Source organism: Monodelphis domestica, chromosome 5 (genome assembly GCF_027887165.1).
Source record: "Monodelphis domestica isolate mMonDom1 chromosome 5, mMonDom1.pri, whole genome shotgun sequence".
NCBI classification, from domain to species: Eukaryota; Metazoa; Chordata; class Mammalia; order Didelphimorphia; family Didelphidae; genus Monodelphis; species Monodelphis domestica.
Window position 1 is genome coordinate 152077975 of NC_077231.1, and position 27674 is coordinate 152105648.

The following is a 27674-nucleotide window of genomic DNA, read 5'->3' on the forward strand; positions in this document are numbered from 1 at the left end:
TCAGTCTCACACTTGGTACTTAGTACTTCAGTTTCACTCCCTTCTTTGTCTGCTGAGTTGCTGTTGATCCTTCCACACTCAACTCAAATGATATTTCCTTTAGTCTTCCCCAATTCCTGCTCTGTGTGTGTGTGTGTGTGTGTGTGTGAGAGAGAGAGAGAGAGAGAGAGAGAGAGACAGACAGAGACAGAGACAGAGACAGAGAGAGAGACAGAGAGAGAGAGAGGGAGAGAGTTAGAGAGGACATGAGCAACTTGTACTGGATTGTTCCTTCTCCAGGAGCCCAAAATATGAAATCAAAGAAGGCCTCTAAGAAATTAGTTAGAGCTTCTTCAGAGAATTGATTGATTTACTTACAGACAATATGACTTGGTAGAATGCTGGAAATAGAATTGGGAAGAACTAGGTTTAAATCCTACCTCTGACACTTACAGACTGTGTGACCATAGATAAGCCATTTACCTTCTCTGACCCTTGGCTTTCACATCTGTAAAATGGGAATAATAATATCTCTAGTATCTACCTCACAAGGTCATGAGACTTTGATGATATAATAATAATATTAGTAATGGTTATAATTTATAATGCCCTGACCTGGATGGGGAAAATTTCAGTGCTGTGCCTTTCTTTTGCCCCAGTATTACTGGATTGAGGAGTTGCTGCTCCTTGTTAGGAAGTTCATTTCATTTTCCATTGCTCTCGACTTCATACTTAAAGCACTGAGAATTTCCAGAGGAGTACAGTGAAGGAGACTTCAGTTCCTTTACATCACTTCTGTATTCACATTGTTAATCCTTCTATAACCTTACTGAGTGTTTTTTAACTAAACTGACAAGGCTCGAATGAACCACCTGGTTGTTGTGGAAATCACCTGCAAGAACATGAGGTTCTTTATTACACACAATCTAACCAATGTAACCTTAAAGAAATTTGGAGAAGTATGGAGTTTCCACAGTTGTAAGAACATGTGAAGCTACTTATGACATAGCCCTTGTGGAAAAAGAAGACATCCAGGCTCCTGATTGGCCTTTGGATGATGGAGCACCACCGCCCAATCACATTGTCGATGACTGGCTAAACTTGGTGAAAAACTAAATTTTGTGAAGAGCCTGTTGGTTGCATTGCTGTTCATTGTGTCGCAGGTTTTGGGAGAGCTGCAGTGCTTGTTGCCCTTGCACTAATCGAAGGAGGAATGAAGTAGGAAGATGCAGCACAGTTCATGAGACAAAAACGTCATGGAATCTAACATCAAGCAACTTCTTTTCATGGAGAAGTATCCTCCTAAAATGTGGCTGCACTTCAAGGACTCAGATGGTCACAGAAACCCCCATAGCATTTAGTAAAGCTGACCTGCCTATATTATTGCCTTGTAAGCAGAAATTGGAGACAGAATCCAGGGCAATTTATATCACATACATACTTGCCATCAAATAGCAGGATGAATAAGTCCAATGAAGTTTCCATAGGAATATTTTAAAAACAATTTTATAGGTTACAAGCTTGGCAGAAATGCAGCTTGTGTCTTTGTGTTACTAACAGCCTATTCCAACACTCTTGCTGTTCAGCCTTTGGAACTTTGTATCTATTGAATTTTCCTGAAATCATGCAGTATTGAGTTACAAATCTTAATCTAATCTTATCTCCCAATACCAGAGTCTTATCAGCAAACATGCAATTTAGAGAAATGAGGTGCCAAAACACTGTATCATACAGAGTTAGCATCCTGGGATCTACAGACAGTAACCTGAAGAACCCTGTGTGGTTCTTAGTCTTTCAATCATTTCAGTATTGAAGATAGAGCCTGTGTGGTAATTGCTTGCTCACTGGATGTTTCCATCTCCCACAGTCATGCTGGAATATCAGGATTTGCACAATCATTCATTTTGTTGAATTTTACTGAGTCTTATGGTGATACTTTACTGTCTTTCTGTAAACCTTTGTCTGTTATTAAGACCTGCATTTTGAAAAAAAAGACCATAATCCTCTGGTTGAAAATCCATGTAAAAATCTACACATTGTACAGTAGCATACAAAGTCTTTAATGTCTCACCTTACAGTTAATTTAATGTTTGCACAAATGGGGTGCAACTTGACAGGGAGGGCCTGAAAAGGATGGGAGGGAGCTATTAAATATTTCTAATAAAATGTTGCTTTTGTCTTGTGCAGGAAGTATAGACTGTGCTCTTTACTTCAGTAAATATTGTTTTTAAAAGGCAGAGATACTTGGTTATTGTAGCTAAAGCAATTCTTAATCATAAAATTTCTGAAAATCTTGTAAATTCTTTTACTTGTACCTGTTGAAAGTTATTTACCAAGTATTGCTTTTGTTGAAAGTGATTTTTTCCTCTTTCCCCATTCTTCTCTTCCCCACTGCTCTGGGAAAAAAAAATTGGGTTCCTGCTATGAATTAATCGTCATCCTCGGTTACCGAGAGACTACTACTACTATGAATTAAGCAGACCGCTAATATTTTATATGCCTTTGAAGCTGTGTAACTTAATAGTTGGATACTTGATAATTTGTTTTATTATATAATTGATAAAATAGCGATGTGTATTAATGTTAGTTCAACCATATATTTATATTGTCTTGAGACCGTGTGGTTATAGTTCTGTGGGAGAAATAATTTTGCCAGTGTTCATCAGCTTATAAAATCTAGTGCAAAAGCTTAAACATCTAAACAAATAAGCACTGAAGTATTTTTTAAAAACATAGGGCAGCAACATGATTGTTTAGAGCCTCCAGACTTGCATCTCTTGGCTGCCCACAGATTACTCAGGTTTACTTAGGGAAGAAGGAGCAGCCGGTCCCCACAAAGATCTGACTGTGGAACGGTTGCATCATGACAAGCTGCAATGACTGTCTTGTGCTTCTTATTAGAACTTCTGTTGTTGGGAAGCCTGGCTTGTTCTCCAGAGGGGATAGCCACATGTTGCTATTCTCAGCTGAAAAGGGAAACTTAGTTTGAGGTATTTTGTTCATAGTTACAGACACAGTTCTCTTCTTACACAGTTGTATATTTATCCCTATCTCATTTCCTAAATTTGAAAATGAAAGGCATGAAAAAACCCCAAAAGATGTAAATGTAAATACAACATTTTTAGACCATCAGACTGAAAAATCTGTGACAACCTAACTTTCTGCTACAAAATGATTTTCAAAAGAAAAATCAGATTTATTTATTTATTTATTTTTAAACCCTTATCTTCTGTCTTAGAATCTATACTAAATGTATAAATAAATCCAAAGCAGAAGAAGGATAAGGGTTAGACAACTGGGCTTAAGCAACTTACCCAAGGTCACAGAGGTAGGAAGTGTCTGAGACCAGATTTAGACTTAGATCTCCCTGTCTCCAGTTCTGGCTCTCCATCCACTGAGCCACCCAGCTGCCCCACAGATTTATTTTTGATGCTTAGTCTTTTCTACTCTTTCAGGAGTTAATAAACTGAGGTCCATGAACTTGTTTTTTTTTTTAATCTTTTGATAACAATATTTTAAAATAATTGGTTTTCTTTGCAATCCCATGTGATTCATTTTATGCATTAAAAACATTGTTCTATCATACATAGTGGTACACTTATAATTCCTGCTATACCTATATTAATTACATTAAATTGGCCAATCTGCCCACTTTTCCATGTAAAAACCCTCATACACACATATGTCCATAATATATAGTACAAATGCATATGCATAAACACATACTGATATACATACCTAGCAGTATATACATGTACTTATAATGTATACTCATATACACCCATAACATACATGTAGGCATGCAACATACATATAACACATAAGTGTGGGTATATGTATATTTCTTTTTAATTTTTAGATTTATTTTTTTTAAAGGACTTCATGGGCTTTACCAGACTGTCAAATAGGTCCATGACACAAAAAGGTCCAGAGTCCCTGTCCTATTCAAATGTAGCCAGCTCCTTAAGTGGGGTAGGAGACCATTTAGTTTTTGTCTTTGTAGCCGTGGTGCTTAACACAGTGCCTGACTTATATACTGTATTTAACAAGGGTGTATTGAATTGAGTCTAAAACCCATCTGGGAAAAAAGAGACAGAACTCAGGAATTCTGGGGAGAAATAAGACAAAGACTGAGACTTTCTGAAGCATCTTTTCACATAGTCTGTAAGAGCTTGTTACGAGGTCAGTTGTTGAGTCGAATGGATTTTTGGATGTTTTCCTTCTCCCTCAGCAATGATCTCTGCCATCTTATTGTTTTTGTACTTGTCTTTTCATCTCCTACCAAAGGACCACACGCTTTGCTATAGTGACTGCTACCTGTCCTATGTGAAAGAAAATCAGAGTTTGCACTTCGACTTCAGCAACCTCAGCAGTGTTGGCTCACTGATGAATGGCCCGAGCTTCACATCCAAAGGAACCAAATACTTCCATTTCTTCAACATCAGCCTGTGTGGGCATGAGGTGAGCTCTGAGACCTGTCAAGTGTGTTTCTATGTGCGTGTTAGAAGGTATTGGGCTTGGTGGGGAGGTATTGTAGTTGCTTTTCAGCTTTAATTGAGTTGGTATTTCATTGTTTTAGCAAGGAAGCAAAAGACTTTCTGAAAACTCCCAGGAAAATGTCAAGACGTGAGTTCACTTTGCTCAGAGTCACTTGTTACATTAGAGTTGTCTCGTTCATGATTTTCTTGAGTCAAAAAAGAATTCTCCCCCAGACTAGAATTAATGGGTATAATGATGGGCTTATTGTATAGAAGGATTCCTTTAAAATAAAAAGACCCCCAAAACAAAAGCTATTTCAGTTTCACCATCACCAGTTATTTCTTAGGTCTCCATAATTTTAATTTGTTGTCCTATTTATTCTGTTCATTTTATAGATTGTATGATTTTAAGGTTAATTAGTTAATAAGAAATCAGAAGCAATTGATCTTTTAGAAGGGCATTTTCTAAATCAAAATAGAGAAATACTATGGAATGACAACTATAAGCATCAGGGAGAGATAGCATGGTCCAACAGAAAAGCTTTGCTTTGAAGGCCAGAGGACCTGGGTTCAAATCCTGTATCAGCCTCCTATAACTTATGTCTACCAAGTTTCCTAGCCTCAATTTTCTTGTTGTTCAGCTATTTTTTTGAGTCATGGCTACTTTTTGGGACCCCATTTGGAGTTTTCTTGGCAAAGATATTTGAGTGGCTTGCCATTTCCTTCTCCAGATAATTTTATATATCAGGAAACTGTGTCAAAAAAAAAGTTAAATGATTTGCCCAGAGTCACACAGCTAGCAAGTGTCTGAGACCAAATTTGAACTCCTAAAGATGAGTCTTCCTGACTCCAGGCCTGGCCCTCTATCCATTGTACCACCTAACTGCCCAGGATCAATATCCTCATGTATAAAATGATGAAAGAGTAAATGAATTCTGGGGTCCCAAATAGCTCTAGATTTATGATCCTCCAATCTTACAATTCCATCATACTCCATGGTGATTCTGTTAAAGCATAAGAAATAAATCTGATTTTTAATTTTGAAGGTCATTTGGTAGCTGAAAATTAGATTGTCATAGAATTTTATGTCTGATCCTTTAGAAAAATTTTATTGGTATCTTTTCTTTTTATATTATCTTTATCACCAAATATCTTCTTTCATCCTTCCTACAGCATAGAATCATCCTCTGTGCCAAAGATTAACAATAAAAGAGAGTGAGTGGGGAAGCATTTCAGCAAAACCGATTAACATATCAATTTAGTTTGATAGTATAGACATTGTGAATTGATTTCTTCCCCTCTCCATCCCCTTTTGTTGCAAGTTTGGGAAGAAGAGACTTGGAGATTTATGTCTCTTCTGCTTGACTGTGAAAAGAATTTGGCTCTTCACTTTATTTCTTCTTCTATCATTCATACCCATGACTCTAGGTATTTTTATGTGATACTAGTTGCACTGTGATATTACTGGGTCTTATACAAAGGTAGTAAAACTGAGACTGTGACCATCTAGGAGGTTATCATCTAAAATATACTTAGAAACATAAACTTCAGTGTTATATTCTTATGTGGTCTACGAAGGATGTTATATTTTATTTATTTTAAAATATTTTTATTTATTGTGTTAAATATTTTCTAATTACATAAAAAATTCCTAGCATTCATTTTAAAAAAACTGAGTTCCAAATACTCTCCCTCACTCCCGCTCCTCCCCCATTTCTTGAGAAGGCAATCAATATAATATCGACTATACTTGTGAATTCATGCAAAGCATATTTCTATATTAGACACATTGCAAAAGAAAACACACACACAAAACCAAGAAAAATAGAGTGAAAAAATTATGCTTTACTCAGTATTTAGAGTTCATTAGGCCTCTTTCTGAAAGTGAGTAACAGTTTCTATCATGGGTTCTTTGGAATTGGTTTGGAATATTGTCTTGTTCAAAATAACTAAATCTTTTGCAGTTGATCATTATTACAATATTGTCATCACTGTGTACAATGTTTCCATGTTTTTTTCTGAAAATATCCTGCTTGTCATTTCTTATAGCACAATAGTATTCCATCACAATCATATAACAGCTTGTGTATCAATGCCCCTAATGATAGGAATTACTTTGATTTTTAATTCTTAGCCATCACAGAAAAAGGTGTTATAAATATTTTTGTACAAATAGATACTTTCCTCCTTTTCTTTGATCTCTTTGGGATAGAGATCTACTAGTGGTATTGCTAGGTCAAAGGGTATGAAGAGTTTTGTAGCTCTTTGGATGTAGTTAAAATTATTCTCTGGAATTGTTCAATCAATTCACAATTCCACCAACAGAGTGCATTAGAGTCCCAATTTTTCTACAATCCCTCCAACATTTATCATTTTCCTTTTCTGTCATGATAGCCTATCTGATAGGTATGAAGTTGCATCTCAGAGGGTTTTAATTTTAATTGCTCTAATAGATAGTGATTTAGAGCATTTTTCATGTTACTATTAATAGCTGTGAATTTTTATTCTGAAAACTGCCTGTTCATATCGTTTGATTATTTATCAACTGGAGAATGGCTCTTAATTGTAATAAATTTGGTTCAGTTCCCTATATATTTGAAAAATGGGACTTTTATCAGAGAAACTTGCTATAAACATTTCCCCTCAGTTTCCTATTTTTCCATTTTGATTTCATTAGTTTTGTTCATGTAAATTTTTAAAAATTTCATGTAATCATAATTATTCATTTTACTTTTCATGAACCTCTCTATCCCTTATCCATGAATCTGACAGGTAACATATTTTTCAGGCTCCTCTAATTTGTTTATGAAATCACCCTTTATGTCTAAATCAGTTATTCATTTCAATCCTATTTTTGGGATAAATTATGAGATGTTGGCTTAGCTCTAGTTACTTCTAAATTACTTTTCATTTTTCCCAGCAATTTTTAACAAATGGTGATATCTTGCTCCCAAACCTTGGATCTTTGGGATCCTTTTGTTTATTTCTATTATTTCTCACCACGTAATGCCTTTTTTCTTTTCTTTCCTCCCTTCCTTCCTCCATCCCTCCCTCCTCTTTCCCTTCTTCCTTCCCCCAGTTCGGCCTCTTTCTCCCTCCATTCCTCCCCCCTTCCTCTCTCCCTTTCCTTCTCCCTGACTCCTTCTCCCTCCCCCTCCCTCCCTCCCATTTGTTTCCTTCTCTTCTTTTCCATCTAACTTCTACTTTAGTTTTGCCTCTCATTCTAATGTTATTAATTTTAGTGTAACATGTCTTCCAGAGTACTTATTAAGTGCCTCCTAGAGGCATCTAGGTGTCTCAGTGGAAAGAATGCCCAGCTTGGGATCAGGAAGACTTCTCTTCCTGAGTTCAAATCTGGCTTCAGAAAGTTACTAAATATGTGACCCTGAGCAAGTCACTCAGTCCTGTATGCCTCAGTTTCATCATCTGTAAAATAAGTTGGAGAAGGAAATGGCAAACCACTCCAGTATCTTTGCCAAGAACATCCCAAATGGGGTCACAAAGAGTCAAACAACAACAAAAAATAAAAGCATGGAAGCAGAATATGTACAGGGCACAGACATTAATTTTATTTAGTTAGAGACACATCCATAAAATAAGACAGCAAAGATAGGGCAGAATTAGGATTGGGAACAAGGAAGAATGAAAACCATAGAACAGTTGAATCATTAATTCTTTCCTTCAACAAATATTGGTGAAGCATATTATATAAGTCACTGGAGATTCAAAGATGAAAAATGGTGCTCTCCTTTCTTTCAGGAAGCTCATAATCTAATAGGGAGAATATAACATGCATGCACACAAACAGTATTCTAGAAGGTAGAATGTTTAAGTTGCAAGATTTAGGAAGAATACACCTGGGAAATAGGCAAGTGGATGGAATCAGTAAATGGTGCTCTGGTCTTGGAATCAGGAAGTCCTTAGTTCAAATCCTAATTTAGTTACTTATTAATCTTTGTCAGTCTCAATTTTCCCATTTGTAAAATAGGGATAATAATAGCACTTACCTCACTGGCTTTTTGTGAGGATCAAATGAAATAAAATATTTAAAGTATTTTGGAAATCTTAAATCACTATATAAATGCTTGATATTATAAATATAATGGAGATCCATGTTTCCTTCCATTTTCTCCATTGCCTCTAGGATAAAATAAATATTCTTTAGCTCAGTATTATTTTAAGCCTTCTACAATCTGGTTACCACCTACTGTAGCAGCCTTATTTTATATTGTTCCCCTTCACCAACTCCATATTCCATCTATAATGCCCTGCCTGTTTTTTGCAAAGCTGAACGTGCCATCTGGTGCTGAGATACTTTTTGCATAGGTTGCCCATCTCTGTATCTGGAATGCATTTCTTCCTTATCACTTCTGTCTCTTGGAATTCTCATATTCCTTAAAGATTCAGCATGGGAGCCCCTTCTATGTTAAGATTTCCCCCAAATCTCCCATTTGCTAGTGTTCTCTCCCACCTCAAATTACTTAATATTTCTTAACTGTATATGTAATTTTTTCCTTACAGAATGTAAGTACGTTGAGGTCAGGGACTCTCATGTTTCTTTTGTGTCCTTACTGAAAGACCTAACAAATAATAATGATAAATAGTTAGTTATTGAGATGAACTGTGTGTGTATGTAAGCATGATGGAAAATACTCATGCTTAACCTTACATTTCTTGCTAGGAACCCTGGAGAAGAATTAATCTTTTGCAGGACCTCTCAGTATATTTTATCACTGCCTTTTAAACAAAATTTATTTTGGTTACCAAGATATTTCTGCTTGGTGTCTTTGCAAAGATGTATTTTGAGAAGAAGGGTCATTGGGGATAAGAGTAAGAAAGTTTAAATATATTTATCATGTTTAGTTGATTTGTAACTGAATATGAAAGGGAGTGAATGGATACTTTTGGTAAGGAAGTGACCATCCACTTAGAATTCTGCTCTGGTGTCACGATTTTGTTGAAACCTTTGAGTGACTGGCTATAATTTGATTTTACACTTTCCTCCTTCAGTTTGACAAATTGCTTTTATGCTAGACTCAGGCTAAGATTGAGGAGAAGGAGGATTAAATTTATTCTCTTTGTTCCCCCACAGCCTTCTGAAGTTTGATGCTCCTTTTATAGGCGTTGTTTTTAGACTGTGTTTGAAGTCACTGACAATCACTATTTCCCTAAATTGGCCTCTATGCAGCAGGATTTTCTCTTGTGATGGCTATATTAATGGGGTCTTGTATTACACCACTGATGCTCTCTTGGTCTCAGAAATCTGTAGAGGGAGAAGGTTAGTGAATTAGAAATATAGCCTTTAGTTTCTTCTCCATTGAAGCCTATGTTTTCTCACTTTATTTTCTCAGGGGAAGAAGATGGCAATTTGTACTAACAACATAACAGATATCACCGTGAAGGAAATGGTAGCTGAATCAGAAGATTACACCAATTTTGTAGGAGCCTTTATATGTCAGTCAACTATTATTCCATCTGAAAGCAAGGGCTTCCGAACAGCTTTGTCTTCACAGTCTATCAGCCTTGCAGATATCTTTTTGGGTAGGGTCAATATGTGTGTTTTTTGTATAGGTATAACTCATCTAATGTCTTCAATTGGTTCAAAGTTAAGAAAACAGGATTAAAGGGGGTAATTAGAAACAATGAATGCCATGATCTGGCAGTGAACTCGATGATGTTAAAGCATTATTTGGTAATGGGTGTTGGTTCTAATGTTTTGAGATTCATACACTGCTAGTTTTTTCAGCCAGCTATGTGCCTGTATGTATCCTGGTAAATGATTAAACTGAGAAGTTTTTCAGAGGTCTTTCATTGTCTGCCCTTAAGGCTAAATCAGTGAGAAGAGGTATGTAAGTCTATCCAGGCTCCTTCCTTTAACGTTGTTACAGCATATCTCTCATAACTCCTTACCCATCTTCAAATTTAAATAAGGAGTAAGCATCTATGACTCATAATTTTGAATTCAGTAAAGTGGCAATGCAGTTAAGTATAGTTGGATTTTAATTTTTCAAAGGCTACTTTACGAGCTATAAAGCCATATAATGTTACTTTATGAGCCATTTCTTTGTTTTCTAAGGTAATTTAGAACAAACTGCTTCCAAGATTTTCAAACTCATTAGAGTACCAGCAAACTTATTTTAAGGAAAAAGGTATTCTCTGGGTAGGGAGATGTGTGCTTATAAATGTGCACCTATTGTAAGCTACTCCCGACACAGCCTCCTCCTGCTACCTTCTAGATACTATTTAAATTTATTCATTATTTCATCCATCCCATTTATAGCTTTTAATTGTCCAAATGGAAATCAGGGGATAGGTAGGTGCTATTATCATTCAAACAGCCTTAGTTCCCTTAGAGTCATGATAGTGAACCCATGGTCTGTGTGCCAAAGCGGGCACACAGAGTGATCTCTGTGGGCACGCATGTTACCTGCTAGAGTTCATTGCTAGAAAGGCAGAGGGACTCAGGTGGACCTGCTCCCCTCCCCCTCTCTACTGTGCCTGATGACATTTTTTTCACTTTAGCCACCCCTCTACCTAGCAGCCCAATGGGAGTGTTTTCTCCCTCCCCTGTGTGTGGCAGAGGGCAGGGCACATGCAGCACTAGGTCTGAGGTGGGTGCAGGGCACGGCATGTGGTCTCTAAAAGGTTTGCCATCACTGCCTTAGAGCATCCAGGCTACTACCCACAGGGAGTGCCCCAGAACCTTTCTCATTTTGGAAGCAGTGGGAAGTAATAGGAAACATGGTGGCTTTGGACTCCCAGGAGTGTGTTGGAGTCAGCTCACATTGACTACTGAGAGCTGATGGTTAAATTTTATTATGGAGTACTTGTGTTGGTATGTGTACAAAACAGTCTCAAAATGATAGTTCTGCCAACTCTCATATATATATATATATGTAGTATAATGGATGAGATTAGCATGAATAATTTATATTCACAGGTAACATCAGTCCATTATTTGAACCATGACTTTTTTTGGGGTGGGTAATTTCCTTTTATAGTGTTCACAAATAGCAAAACTGATTTATGTGGTTTTCACCATGCTTCAGTCCTTTGGTGAATATATGAAAAAACAGAGGCATTAAGGAAGGAAAGGGAAAACCAGGCACCAGGCTACTCTGCCCATGGCTGAGTGGTACATAACTGCACATTTTAGAAACAGGGTTAAATACAGTCTTATGTCTGGTCCTTTGACCTGAGTGTCTTGAACGCTGAAATTTCTTACTGTTTAGACTTTGAAGTTAGGGCTCCCAGGCTTCCTTCCAGCTGCTAATTTGCTAATTGCCACTTGATGCCTTTCCTGAACATTTGACAATATATGCCTTCTTGTCCCTTTTCTTTGAATGCATCTAAACTTTGTACCTATCTGGTACTAAGAAGGTGTTTGAGAAATAAATGCCCTCAGGGTCTCTGAGAGCTATTCAAGCTCAGGATGACATTATTTTATTTATGACCTTTTCATTTTGCAGAAAGAAATCTTCCTTTTTTCTTCTAAGGAATGCTGACACAGAGACACAAGGAAATATAGTCAGAAAAAAAGAATAATTATAATAGCAAGCCAAGGAAGGATGTTTAACTCAACATATCTTAGTTCAGATCAGACTTACAATGGCATCCAGAAATTTTTAGGTCACATGAATTCTGTTAGTTTCACTAAAGCGTGCTGAATTTGGAGCCACAGTACCTATTTCAAATCTCATTCTTTTAAGTAATAATCCAGGGCAAGTCAGTTTCCTGGTCTGGGCCTTGGTTTCTTCTGTAAAATGAGGCATTGGGACTAGATGACCTCTACAGTTTCTCCAAACCTTAGATCTATGATGCTCTGACCATTGTGAATCATAAGAAATTCTAAAGTAGTCAGTCATAGTAGACTGAATCATTGGATAGGAGCAACTCGGGCAGGAGCTCTTTCTTTTGTTCTATGGGACGTGATTTGTTTCCTAGTTTTGCCCAGAGCTTGCTTCTTACTTAAGGCAAAGTAGATAGAACACCACAGTTGTGAAAGCCGGTTTCTTTTCTTTTTCTTTTTTTTTAAACCCTTACCTTCCATCATAGAATCAATATTCTCTATTGGTTCCAAGGCAGAAGAGTGGTAAGGGCTAAGCCATGGGAATTAAGTGACTTGCCCAGGGTCACACAGATGGGAAGTGTTTGAGGCTAGATTTGAACCCAGGACCTCCCATCTCTGGGCCTGGCTCTCAATCTACTGAGCTACCCAGTTGCACCCATGAAAGCCCATTTCTAATGATTCTTACTTGTGTGACCATAGGTAAATCACTTGACCACCTTAAACCTCAGTTTCCTCATCTGTAAAATGAGAGGGTTGGACTAAATGACCATTAATGTATGCCTCTTTCAGCTCTAGCTATATGATTCTAATAAATAATAACAATTAGCATTTATATATCACTTTAGTGCTTTTCATATGTTAACTCATTTTATCTTTACAACTCCTTAAAGTAGGTGCTGTCATTATCCCTACTTTACTGATAGAGAAACTGAGGTTGAGAGGTTAAGTAACTCACCTATATAGGCAATAGCATATAAGGCTTTCTTTAAATTCATGCCTTCCTAAGTGAAGAAGACTAGATGGTATTCAAATGCATAGACACGAAGTAAACTTCATTTTAAAAAAATTATTCAATGTTTGTTTCCTTCTTTTTAAAAAAAATCATATCAGGAGTAACCGTTGAAAGCACATTATACAATATCAACATCAAGGAAGATATGTTCCCAGCTCCATTAAGGCAGATACCTGATGTGCATTTCTTTTACAAGTAAGTAGAGACTATGCCTTTAGTCAGTCACTTGAAATTTTAGACAAAGGTATTTAGAGTCAAGGTTATTTTTCCCCTTTAAAACATGTTCAAAGTATATATATATATATATATATATATATAAATATGGTGGACATTGGGCAGTGATGTGGCACCATAGTACATAGAGCACCAGTCCTTGAGTCAGGAGGACTTACCTCTCTGAGTTCAGGTCTGCCATCAGACACTAGCTGTGTGACCCTGGGTAAGTCATTTAACTCTGCCCCAATTTCCTCATCCATAGAATCAGCTGGAGAAGAAAATATCAAACTACCCTAGTAGTTTGCCCTCAAAATGGGGTCACAGAGATTTGGACATGACTAAAATGACTAAACACAGCCACAAAATGGGGAACATTGGTTAATAATTGTAGAAAACAGTTTTGGTCAGAAAGTTTGATCTCAGAAGCTCTTTGAAGCACTTCCTAGTTTAATCACCTCATTTGGAAGCATCTCTTCCTTCCTTTGGAGTCCTATAAAATAGATGACCTAGATTTACAAAGGTGTCAAATTTAGGCACACCTGCACAGAGTATGTCAAACCAATTTAAAATGTAATTGAAAAATGTTTAACAGAATAAATAAAAATCCATTGCAACTTGCATAATGTCAATTTGTGATTTTCAAAGTCAGTATTCAACCTTCAGGGATCCACTTTCCATTTGAGTATGACACTAATGGGCTAGAACAATTTATATGGTTCTCATCCCATGCTTATTTGGGCATGTGTTTTACTTCTGCTTGACTTAAATGAGATAGTGGGGCAGGACTATGCCATGCATCTTTATGTCTCCCACAGTGTCTTGCCTATATAGGTTGCCCCCAAAATTGGAATACAGTCTTTAATAATTTAAAACAGTGTCAAGACTTTTGAGACACCCTGTATTCAGTGCCTGAAATATTTGTTGAATGAATTGGCAGAAAGACTGAATTATTTAGAAGATGGATAACTTGATTACTTTTGAAAAATACAATATTACAAACTGGGCTATGTCCAGTATTGCCTAAGAGAAGCTCTGCTTTAATAAATATATAAGACTTTTATAATTAACATACTAAAACATGAGACTATTGAAATGATGGTTTTTGTCTCTGGTGAACACTTGTGAAGTGCTCGAAAACAACCTTTTCTTTAAAGTAGGAAAATATCCCTCCCCATGAACTGAAATCTTCTTTCAAATATTAATTTGCACAGTAATTTTCTTGGCCATGGATCTTTTAAAAGTAAACTTCCGCCTGACCCCTGTAATAATCGCAAATGCAAATTAGGGAAAATTGTGTGAATGAGGTATTTCTGGGTCTTTGCTAGTCCAGCAAGTATTCAAATGTCAGCATTTGTTTGTGCCTTTTTTGACATGTCTGTTTGATGACTTCTCATTTGACTTCACATTAGGTCCTCCACAGTAACATCATCTTGCTACAATGGACGAGTGGCTGTTGTCACTATGAGATGCAATCCCAGCAAACCCGGCCAAGGTGTGATTTCAGTCCCCAGGTATTTATGTCTCTGTATGATCATTTTGTATTTACATTATGGTACAAGGGAGGTATTGGGTTCTTACTTCTTTGAGGGACCTTGTTTTTAATACTGAGCAGAAAGGGAAACATGAAAAGAATGCAAAGATGAATATTTGCTTTTTAGATCTTCACCAAATGCTAAAGATGAAGAATAGGCTTCTCATTTTTAATTGCTCCCTACTTCCTCAAAGGCATTTTCTCAATCTACTTTTGCTGAGTTTTTAATTTTCTTTCCCCACTGATCATATATATTTCCCCATTAATTTAAGTTGAAGTTTCTCATGTAAATACATTTATTAATAATGCTATTTTTTTCTTTTTCAAGAGCATTGGACTGGCAATTGGGTACTCTGGGTTCTAGTCTTAGCTAGGTAGGCTGTTAGACAAGACATTTAATCTTTGTGCCCCTCAGCCTGCACATCTATAAAGTGAAGCAGGTTAGACTGAATCTCTCATGTTCTTTTCAATGCTAAAATTCCATATTTCTTAAAGATATAACCAATACTGAGTCAGACCTATAAGAAATTCACACTACTGTTAATTGCTTAGCTGTCAGTCATTCAATAAATAATTATTCAGGACCTACTTTTTATTGACTGGTAAAGTTTATTGTTCTATTGTCTTCGATATGTATATGTTTTTGATATATTATCTTTTGAGAATTTGAAGTTCTAAGACTCAAATGCCAGATAGGATATATTTGAAAAATTTTTTAAATTTTATTTAATTGATTAATTTAGAGTATTTTTCCAGGATTACAAAAATCATGTTCTTTCTTCCATCTTAGAATCAATACTAGGTATTGGTTCCATGGCACAAGAACAGTAAGAAGCAGTAGGCTAGGCAATGTGGGCTAAATAACTTTCCCGAGGTCACATACTTAGGAGGTATCTGAGATGTGAACCTAGAACCTCCTGTCTCTAGACCCAGCTCTCTATCCACTAAGCCACTTAGTTGCCCCCTGGACCTACTCTTAATAAATCCTTAAAATTTTTTGTTTTTTTAAAAAAAAAACCAACCCTCATCTTCTGTCTTAGAATCAATACCAAGTACTGGTTCTAAGCCAGAAAAACAGTACAGATTAGGTAATTGGGGTTAAGTGACATGCTCAGGTTCATATATCTAGGAAATGTCTGAGGCCAGATTTGAGGTCGGTCTCCCACTCTATACATAGGGCATTTGGGTTCTAAATATAGGATCATTATTAAAAGCAATACTTTAAGAAATTCCTGCAACAAAAAGATGTCTTCTTAATAAATATTTACTGAGAGCCGCAGGGTTAGACACTAGGTCATACAGAGACCAAAGTGATTTTATTCTTTGCCATTGAGGGTCTTACAGAAAGTTTATGAGGCATCTAGATGACAAAATAGACAGAGTGCTGGGCTTGGACAGAAGACCTGAGTTCAAATCTGATTCCAGACATTTATTAGATATGAGATTCTAGGCAAGACACAACTTCTGTCTACCTCATTTTCCTTAACTATAAAATAGGAATACTAGCAGCACCTACATCCCAGAGTTGTTGTGAGGGAGGATCAGATCAACCAAATATCTGTAAAACATTTAGCTCAGTGCCTCAAGTATTAATAGGTTCCAAAAAATGCTTGTTTCCTCCCAAATTGGGTTGGGGTATGCACCATGTTCACAGATATGTTATAATCTAAAAATACAAAGTTCTTTTGTTTGTGATGGGAAGATGGCACAGCAATGGAAAGAATCAGGAAAGGTTGCTTGAAGAGGGAGATGGAGCCAAGCCTTGATGGGAGCAGGGTTCCAAAGGGCAGAGGTGGGGAGGGAAAGCATTCTAGATATGAAAGATGGCTTCCATAAAGGCACACAAGCAGGATGTCCTGTATGGGGAGTAACAGAGTTGGACAATTTGGCATAAATGAATAGTTCACGGATATTGTTAAAGTATTATAACTTGGAGCTTTCCCCATCCTTACCTATATCCTAGTGTTCTTTGAAACAGATTCTGATTTCTCAAATGGAAGGGGCTATTTTTTTTGTTCCCAAAAGGATGATGTTCACAAATAGACAATTATTTTGCATGTGACAAGAGAGAGAGAGAGAGATTTATCCTTTGTCCTCTAATAGCTTCCAGGCCCTGCAGTCATTACCCCATCTGCCCTTCTGTTCTAGACTATAAGAGTCTTCTTCTTGGGGAGGAGAGGCCTAAATATCAAAAGGAAAATTGGGGTCATTTCTGGTAGGCTCTTCCTTCAGGCTACCTATGATGAGACCACAAGAGGGAGCTCAGTCACCAGAATACTGTCAAATCTGTTGGCAAGCTGTTGGACTCTATTCGTAGGTGGCAGTAGGCACTTAGAATTGGGGGGAACTTTCCAGGGTTTATAATGTGAAAAACAAAGAAATGAACTATAGAATCATACCGGTTACTTAAAATAATTTATAACACATTAAAAAAGGAAACTAGGTTTATCGTTCTATTATTTTTATTGGCACGTTTTATCATTTAACTGTGTTATTTAAATATTAAACAAATTAAGACATTAATAAGACTATTTTAGAACATGAAGACTTGCAGATTCATTAGGAAAAACTGAATTAGAAAAATCCTACAATTAGAGCAGTAACCAGCATTTACTTTATGTATTTATATATACTACATATATATATAACTATATATCCAATATATCTCTCTATATATATTACTTTAATTTATATTTGATTTTAAGGTTTGCAAAGATATTGCTGTGGTCATGTTGTTTTCAGCCCTGTCTGACTCTTTGTGACCCCATTTGAGTTTTTCTTAGCAAAGATGTGAGAATGGTTTGTCATTTCCTTCTCTGAATCAATTGATAGTTGAGGAAACAGATAAACAGGGTTAAGTGATTTGTTAAGAGTCACACTTAGTGTCTGAAACCAGACTTAAACTCAGGAAGAAAAGTCTTCCTGACTCCAGAACTGAATTGCACCACCCTATCAATTATAAACTGAACAAATTTCATTTCAGTTGTAAACTATGAATGAAAGTGTAACAGACACAAAACCAAAGTCAACCAATGCATTGACAAGCATTTATTAAATTTCTGCTATCTTCTGGGTACTGTGCTTGGCCCCAGAGATCTAAGTTAGTTCCTGCTATCTGGAGCTTATATTTTAATAGAGGAAGGCAACCCAAGCTGGAAACAGAGTTTTTGTCTATGTAATCACAGGGATTGTACATGTAGCCGTGGGTGGTAGATTGTCCCATACTTTAGTGTTAGTGGTAATCCTGGCATGGATATTGGTTGCAGCAAGAGAAAAAGTAGAAAGAAGAGAAGAGAGATGGGTGGGTACACATATCTTAAGCCTAGTCTCGGTGAATGTATTTAATATGAAGCATCGACTGGGGGCTCGCTAGATAACGTGGCTTAGGTAATTTTTCTCTCATTCACCTGCCTGATCAGGATAGCTCAGCCTCAGAGAATAATGATGATGATGATAATAGTAATAGTAATTCAAAGTAACCACTAGCATTTATATAGCATTTTAACGGGGGCAAAGTACCTTGCATATATTGCGCTATTTTATCCTCAACAACTCTGGAAAGGAGATGATGCTATCCCTATTTTATAGATGGAAAAATAGAGGCACAGAGTGGTTAAATGAGTTGCCTAAGGCCACCAAGCTTGTGTTTGAGGCCATATGACTCCAGGTCCTCTTTATCTTCTAGTTGCCAAAGCCTTGAGCTTGTGTGCTTAGAAGGGTGGAGATAGATAGGATGGTTTCTGGAAGTTCTTGGTCATAGGTTCACACTCTTTCTGGTGGTGAGTTGTTGTTGTTGAGTCATTTTAGTCATGTCTAACTCTTTGTGACCCCATTTGGCTTTTTTTTTTTTTTGGCAAATATACTAGAACAGTTGGCCATTTTCTTCTCCAGCTCATTTTACAGATGAGGAAACTGAGGCAAATGGCATTAACTGACTTGGCCAGAATCATACATTTAGTAACTGTCTCTATCCAATGGGCCACCTAGCTACTCCTAAAGTTCTGGAAGTTCTGGTCCAAAGGTTTACACTCTTTCTGGTGGAGAAAGTAGAAGGAATTCGAGAAAAGCTTCCCTTCCATAACAGCATAATGTGTCTCACATATTGCCTACAATACCAGTGCAGATAGGCACAAAGGATACAACACTGGGCCTCTAGTAGTCTTCAGATACTTATTATCTGTGACCCTGGGTCACACTTAACCTCTTTTTGCCTTAGTTTCCTCAACCATAAAATGGGGATGATGATTGAATAAACCACATAGAGGTGGGAACAATGAAATAATCTTTTGTTGTGGGATGAGATATTTGTAAAACACTTGACATAGTGCCTGGCTCATAGTAGGTGCTATATAAATGCATTTCCCTCCCTCCTTTTCCTAACATCATCACCAGATTCTCCTTTGGGAAATGTGAATTGCACAAGTGGGAAGCACAGAGTAGGAAGAGCCAAATTGGGATTGAGGATGAGTCTGTGCCCTTTGAAGTAGTACCAGGTTTCAGCCTTTTGGCAACTGGGGGCACCAGGAAGGCTGTGGCTCCCAAGAATGATTATTACCTGACTTTTGTCAGAAAGTACTCCATTGGGTTAGGAAGACTGAGGTTTTTTAGAACATAGCAAAAGAGTAGTGGGTGGAGAGGGCCAGGTAATAGCTAGAACATGAAGAAATGATTTGAATCTTGTATTGTGCATTTTTATTTCTACTAGCTTTGAACTTTGAAGATTCCTAGGAGTCTCTTATATACCTGCCTATTCTTGGGTTCTTATCTTGAAATCTGTGAACTTAAAATTTTATCTTTAATTAAGTCTAATAGGCATTTTACCTTATGCATTATTCTGAGAAGAGGTTTAAAGGTTTCTGCAGACTTCCAAAGGCTTTCTCTGACTCAAAAAGGGTTAAAAACCCTTGAGGAAAATCTACTATTTAAAGGTCTAGAGTTACCTATAAGCAGGGTTGGGCTATCACCATAACTTAACCACATCTCTAGCCTTTCTTTTTGTAGGAGCAAGCACTCATTTCCTTAAATAAGGTTTCAACATGATGGGAGCGGGTTAGTTCTGACAATGAAATTCCTAAATAAGAGAATAGAAATTAATAGTAGAGTTATATGTGCACACATGGCCCCTGTAAACCTCAAAATTCCTTAGACTTATAAATGTTGGAAATTTCACCATTGGGATATTTCATACTTGGAAAATTTCTTACTGATAGTCTATTGGAATGGGAACCCCATTGGCATGGGAGGTTCCTTCTCTTCCCTTCTTAAGATTACTTTAGGACAGAAACCCTTTGCTGAACAATGGAAAGGACTTTGGCCTATGCTTAAGCATAGAACAGGAATTTCTTTGAGTCTTGATTGATTTTAGAATTGATACAATGGAGATACTCCACCCTATTCAGTCCTAATAGGATTGAGTAAGGGCTGCAGCCTAGATCAAAATTTAATTATTTCTAAATCTCTACCATACTCAAGTTAACAGGATTTAGAAAGGGCTGTAGTAAAGGAGTAAAGATTTAATCATTTGAAAAATATGACCTTCAACAGACATGTGCAAAAGCCAGAAACCTCTGGGCGGTCCTGGGTTAAGCGAGAGCCTCCATTGACAGGGAAATTGATGAAGAGTGATTGGTACATGTGAGGACTGAGGGGAGGCAACTTGGATGGTGTCCTTAAAGATAGGAGGGTCTGGAGACTCGAGGAGAGGGTTGAGTTTTTGGTCGGTGTGGTTCCTGGGCTCTGAGGAAGCTTGCTCTGAAGGAAGCTGAAGGTGGGGGCCTCTGAGACTGTTTCTCCATTTTGGACACGTGAGTAATAGGGACTGATCTTTTTTTCTTTGCCCCAGCTATCTAAGGGCTTGGGCCTTTTGGCCCAGCCTAAACAGAAGGAGTATTTAAGCCCTATTCCCTTCTCTCTCTATATATATCTCTAATTCCTTTCTTACTCCTATTGTAATAAAACTCCAAAAAAGGCTGACGGCTGACTTGAGTTTTTCATTTAGGAATTACATAGCTGATTCCTTGGCGACCTTAAATTAATATATATATCAGTCTTTTAAAGTGATTCCCTTGTAACACCCCATCCATATGTTCATACTAGATAGGAGAAGCATGTGCAGATAATAAATCCCTTGAACTGAATAGAACATGTCTATACTTCCTGATGCTGGGAAAGATTGAAGGCAAAAGAAAACAGAATGGCATGAGATGAGGTGGATAGATGGGGCCATGGAAACAACAACCATGAACTTGGACAGATTTTGAGATAATGGAGGACAGAAGAGCCTGGTGTGCTATGGTCTAAGGGGTCATGAAGAGTCTGATGTGACTAAACAACAACAACAAATCCTTGCTAGTCAGCCTAGCTTCCCATTGGGAATCTGAGAATCTTGGAAAATCTTTGCCTATGACACCTGCCTTGGAGGAAAAGCTGCAGACAATTGTCATAGCACATATTTGTGCAAGACATTACTGGAATCCTTGTGGCAGACTTTTAGAAAGACATAAAATAAGTAATAGCAGATGGTTAAGCACAATTCTTCTCTCTTTCACTGTCTCATAAAGTTTGTCCAAATTCATGTTTGTTGTTTCCATGATACTATATATCCACCTCAACCTCTGCCATCCCTTTCTCCTTTTGCCTTCAATCTTTGCCAACATTGGGGTCTTTTCCAATGCATCCTGTCTTCTCATTATGAGACCAAAGAATTTTAGCTTCATCTTCAATACTTGACCTTTTAAAGAATAGTATTGATTTTTTTAAAGTATCAACTAATTTGTTCTCCTTGCTTTCTGAGAGACTCTAAAAAGTCTTCTCCATCACCATGATATGAAAGTGTTGATTCTGCAGAATTTAGCTTTCCTTATTGTCTGACTCTTATAGCCATACATTGCTACTGGAAAAACAATAGTTTTAATTATATGGAAATATAATTATATGGAAATTAGAATTTCTAAAACATTCGATCTACAACAATCACAAGGAGGATAGTAGAAATATTAATTTTTCCCATTTTATAGATGAGAACATTAAGGCTGTGAAGGGTTAAGCGACTTGTCTGAGGTCATATAAACTACTAAGTATTTAAAATAGAGTATATCCCTTTAATTGAGGCTTAGTCTTTTTTTTTCTTCAATAGTACAACATGGATAGAAAAGGATGTTTCCTTTGGCTGTACTTGCTTTAGAGCAGAAATTTCCAACATTTCTAAAGCCCTATATTTAATAAAGCTTCCTTTATCCCTGTCCAGCATCAAAGGGTATCAATTCTTGAGTATATTATCCATTCAATTCACCTATCTATCTATCTATCTATCTATCTATCTATCTATCTATCTATCTATCTATCTCTCTATCTACAAAAATAAAATAGGGATAGGAACTGGACCTATGTATAAGGAACTCCAGGATGAGAAAATTCCCTTTACCCACACAGATCAATACCTACTAAGCAACTTGGAATTTTAAGGAGTTGCTCAAAGCCCTGGAGCAGCTAGGTGGCTCAAGTGGATAGAGAGTTGGACCTGGAGAGAGAAGGACCCAAGTTCAAATATGACTTCAGACATTTACTAGCTGTGTGACTCTGATCAAGTCACTTAAATATGCTTACCTCAGTTTCTTCATCATAAAATGAGTCAGAGAAGGAAATGGAAAATCATTCCAGCATTTTTGCCCAGAAAATTCCAAATGGCATCATGAAGAGTTAGATATGACTGAAATGACTGGAACACAACAAATTTAAAAATTAAACAAAAGCAAAGCACTGAAAAGTTAAATAACATTTCCAGAGTCCCATATACAATATATATCACAGATGGAATTTCAACCGTAACCTTCCTGGCTTTGTAGCCAATGCTATCACTATACATACTATTTCTTGAGTAATAAAAAGATTGATTTTTCATGAAGAAAACTTTATTTCACACACAGAAATGTTTAAAATATTACAAGGTTGCAAAATGTTTGTTAATAAACAGTCAAAGATTAATCAAACCCATCATTTCTTTTTTTGGGGGGAGTCAACTGGCAGATTTATTTTTGTTTCAGTTTCTGAAAGAGATACCAGAGCATCATATTTAGTTTTCAATTAGTTTCTGGGTTTGGATTTAGTTAAGAGCTAGATTGAGAGTCCTGGTTCACAGAGAGGAAAAATTACAAACAGAATTAAAGCCTTGTGAGCATATGTGTGCTAAGAATGGGATATGCTTCATTAAGGATTGAACAAAAATTTTATAACTTCATCAATGCGAAGTCAAATTAGAGTTTGTAATTATCTCAAAGATCACTTATCTAATTTTTCATTGGATTATTATTCATTATTTTTTGTATCTCAATTTAAAAAGAATTTCATATCCAAACTTCATTCATTAGGTTTTGAACCAATAGGAAGTATTTCTTCAAAATGTCTCTTTCAAAATTTTTAGCTGCATCATAAAACAATATTTTCCTTTTCTACATGAAGCCCTTAATTATTTTACTAACACATAAATTTTCTCCTCAACATGCTGCTTTGGAATATTTAAAAATAAAGTTATTTTCCAAATAGTCCCTAAACTCCCTTAGCAAGCTTCTTATAGCCCTGGTGGTATTTATACCCTGGGTTAGAAGACTCTCTTGAATAGTATAAAAGAAATTGGACTAGGAATTGCATTTCCCCTATTATTTATCAGAAGTATAAATAGAGGGAAAATAGTCAGAAATTATATAATCTAGGCATAAATCCATTTTCCATTTTACTCTTTTTTTGGTCTTTTTTTCTTACTGTTTTGTAAATTGTCTACATTGTTCTAGCTTCCTACTCTTTTGTGTTTCCTATCTCCATCCACAAGGAAGTTCTTCCTTGTTTGGATTGTAGTTTCAAAATTATGTCCCTGGGAAAAGACTTCTTTATTTCTGACATAAAACACTCTATTGATTATGCCGGTATGGTAATGGATCTGTGAACTCATTGATGTGGGTCCTCTCTCCAGAAACACAGATCTCAATTCAGGAGTGCCTACCCATCTTGTATATATCTCCATTGAGGATGCTATATTTTGTTAGAGGAATGAAATAGCTGATAGAAGTGAAACTACTTTTAGTTCTGGAGTCTCATTAAAAGTGAATTTTACCAAGGAAATATATTAAATCATTGTGGTATTTTGACATTTAATTGTAGCCTCAAAAATTACATCAAAAACACTTGGAAATTTTTTTCTTTGGATTGTTACAGTTATGACATTTTTTGGGGGAAGAATGGATTGATTTTTTTTGTTTCATGCTTTTGAATTTTTGTATCTGTTGTTCTATTTTATCCTTATGATAGTCTAGTACAGTAGTGTAGATATAATTCTCCAATTAATAGATGACAAAACTGAGGCAGAGTTTGTGACATGCCTACAGGCACAGTGCAGATGAAAAACCTGTCCAGGACTGACAATCCAATCTCCTAACCTATTCTCTTTGTAATGTTAATCATGTAGATTCTACTTTTTCCATCACTGATTTCTTTAAAAAATGAACAAAAACCCCAGGACTTATGCTCTGGTTTTTCTATAATAGACAACCATTTTGATTTTTCTTTAACACTTAATTATGACTGATTTTTTACCTTGAAATGAAGGTTATGCTAAGGGGTACAAACTGCAGTAAATGCTGCTAAGTTCAAAAGGTTTTAAATACAGATGGGTTGTGTATGTCTTCTGAGGACTAGTCTAGTTAAGCTTGACCTGCAGATAATGAATATTTTAGGCCATTTTGCAATGTGTGCAGTCCATCTAATTAGATATGGCAAAGATGCCATCTTACCTTCCATATTGATGAAATCATTTAAGTATTAGTGTCATGAGAATCAAATGATTATTAATATAATGCCTAGGCTTAGCACAATGTCAAGCAAATAGGAGATGTTGAATAAATATTGATTGATTCATTGATGAGAAGACAAATGCAAGCAAAGGAGAATGAAGTCAGGCAAGGGATTGTGTTTATCCATTTTAAAAATAGATTGGAAAGCTCAATTAATCAACATACATCTGTTAAGCAGCTACAATCCACAAGATAGTATGTTAGACCTTGGGGATGAAAGACAACAGCCAAATGTAAGATTAAAATTAATATCCAATAACTCCAAGTATTTTATTTTATAATATTTAATAATCTTATAATCACTTGAAGTAGAAGAAATAAAAGAACAAAAGTATGAAAGCCTAAGAAAATAACATGTGAATAAAACTCTCCTGTCTGGCACTCATCCAACCTCCTCAAACTGTTTTCCCAAGAAAAGAGAGAAAGAGGGTGGAGCTATACTCACAATATATCCTCCCTACATTAGCATGTAATGTGAAAAGGAACATGGGAAGCTGGGAAAGAGAGCAGAATTTGGGGAGCAAAATTCTAATTACACACAAACAACATTTATTCTTTAGAAACTTACATTCTTTTAAAAATATTTTAAACACTTGCCTTCTGTTTTAGAATCTGTACTGTGTGTTGGTTTGATGGCAGAAGAGCAGTAAGGGTTAGACAATGGAGAGTAAATGACTTGCCCAGGGTCACACAACTCAGAACTATCTGAGGTCACATTTGAACCCAGGACCTACTGTGTCCAGCCCTGGGAAGCTTATAGTTTAGTGGGGAAGACTCTGTAGTTATAGCCTGCCAGTAGAGGGGGGACATTAGCAGCTGAGAGGACAAAATATTTCATGTATCCTGAGCTGAGTTTTGAAACACACAAGGAATTCTAGGAGGTGAGAAGAAGTGATTTCAGGGCTAGGGGACTGCCAGTACAAAGACAGAAAGATGGGAAGGATGAAATGAGGTGCTTTTTAAGGTGAAAAATCACTTCATATAAATGTGAACTATTATCTCAAGGCATGTTGTCAATTGGTTACCCAAATTCAAAGTAAAAATTATTTTACTTTGAGCAGTCTTTATCTTCCAAGAGCTGAGAAATGAAAACCAATCATTATAAAATTTACTTTTGATTCATGAAATTTACTTTTTTAGTGCCTTATGTTCCCTTGCACCACCAAGATTTTGAAGTCCTTTCTTTTTCTGATCATAATTCCCATCATAATTCCATAAAAATAATATCTTTAGCTCTCCCCCTTCTTCCCTTCACTTCCTCATATCATGACCTTTGGTCTTTCTAATCTTTCTCTGCTTTCACAGTTCATCACTCTTTCATACTTTCATTTCCTTCTTTTCAAAATCCTGACCTTCCTATTTCTGAAATCAGTCACTTCAATAACATGGTCTCTTCCATCATTGAATCCTGGGCTCCCTTGGTGACCTTTTATTCCTACCCTGCTCATTTTTAATCATGTATTTTCTTCTAGTATCAAATTATTCTGACATTTTTGGGGGGGAAGAAGTCTCAAAACTGCATACTTGAGTCTTTTCCACATTCCTGATATCTAATCTCACTGGATCATTATTACTACTGGAGAATTTGCTAATCCTTTGATAAGCTTCCTATTATACTCCTCATAGCAACTGTTCAAAACAAGAAAAGCTATTACCTTATGCCTCCAATTCGACTATAGAGTCCTTTCTATGTGAGTGTTGTTGTCTCTTACTTCACTGAGAAAATTAAGGCAACCAGGAATGGGTTCACTTGTTTCTACTCTTCTGTATCTCATACCCTTTCTATGTTTTTGCCTAACCCTCTTTCCTCCTTTCCTTTAGCCCCAGGGAATTCTTTGCAAAAGCTAACCATGTCTCTAGTGCCCTTTCTCCACTATCTTCTATCTCCTCTGAGATTTTGTTCTATTGATCATTCTTCCCTTTCTCTTTCATATTCTCTTACCCTCATTATTTCCTTTTTAATGAGTCTCTTTCTTCTGCTTAGAAATATATTAATTTTTTTTCTCATCCTAAAGGAGAATAAAGCTCTTTCCTTGACCTAGATAGGCTCTCATCATTCAATAAATAGCTTAATCAACAAACATATTAAATATGATTTGCCATAAACTGAGCTATGTATTGGTGATACTAAGACAGAAGTAAAACAATCCCTGTGCTCAATAAGCTTATAATCTAGTACGGGGAGACATATTTAAACACATATACATACATCTATACACATATACACAGAGTATAAATGCAAGATAATTTTGCGTGTTTATATATAAAATATGTGTGTAGTGACTTGGCCAGGATCAAACACTCTCACATATACAGATAAAAGAAGGGATGAAGACCTAGCAAAGCCTTTGAATTGACTCACCAGTAGAGTATGATATAGATAATGTTTCAGCAAAAGAGACTCAAAGGAACAATCTGAAAAGCAGGAGAACAAAAAGATAAAACTTAAGTAACTTTCCCCTTTCTTTCCTTCCTTTTATGTCAAAACATCTATAAATACACTCACCAGTTTCCATTTCCTTACCATGCTCTCATTTCACACGCTTGAGGAGGAAGTTTACTTCTGTTCTCACCATTTTATTCAAATGCCTTTCTCCATGGTTACCAAAGGCTTCTGTTTCACCAGTTCAATGGAATCTTTTCTGTACTTGCATTTCTTGATTTCTCTGCATCATATAATACTGTTGATCCTTTAGATATTCTTTTCTACGTTGGATTTTGTTACACTCTCATTTGCCTCTTCTCTTCTCTGTCAATGTTTCTTCTCAATTTTTTGCTTTGCTGATTCATTTTCATCATCTTCCTCTTAATTATAGTCAAATCTCTTATCTTTTCTCTCTACATACTCTCTCCTGGCAATCTTATTCATCCTCGTGACTCCATTGATTATTTCTGGGCTGTGTGTGTGTGTGTGTGTGTGTGTGTGTGTGTGTGTGTGTGTATGATCCTGGCCTTGTAACTTGATTAATTATGATAAATATATGTTATATTGAATTACATAATGGACATTTTCACTAGGATCCTAAGCTCCACATATCTCCAAATT

At 36.4% G+C, this 27674-nt stretch overlaps 1 protein-coding gene and 1 pseudogene across 2 annotated transcripts in view; both read left to right on the forward strand.

Annotated features, from left to right (window-relative positions):
- Nucleotides 1-27674, forward strand: part of ELAPOR2 (endosome-lysosome associated apoptosis and autophagy regulator family member 2) — a 209993-nt gene that overhangs the window by 166560 nt on the left and 15759 nt on the right. For both annotated transcript variants that reach the window (XM_001369205.5, XM_056799462.1), the window contains 4 exons: nucleotides 4267-4440; nucleotides 9809-9998; nucleotides 13138-13234; nucleotides 14665-14766. In XM_001369205.5, the coding sequence (XP_001369242.2) occupies nucleotides 4267-4440; nucleotides 9809-9998; nucleotides 13138-13234; nucleotides 14665-14766 (563 nt within the window). The remainder of the gene's footprint in view (nucleotides 1-4266; nucleotides 4441-9808; nucleotides 9999-13137; nucleotides 13235-14664; nucleotides 14767-27674) is intronic.
- On the forward strand, nucleotides 3-4260 carry LOC103093252 (protein tyrosine phosphatase type IVA 1-like; annotated as a pseudogene).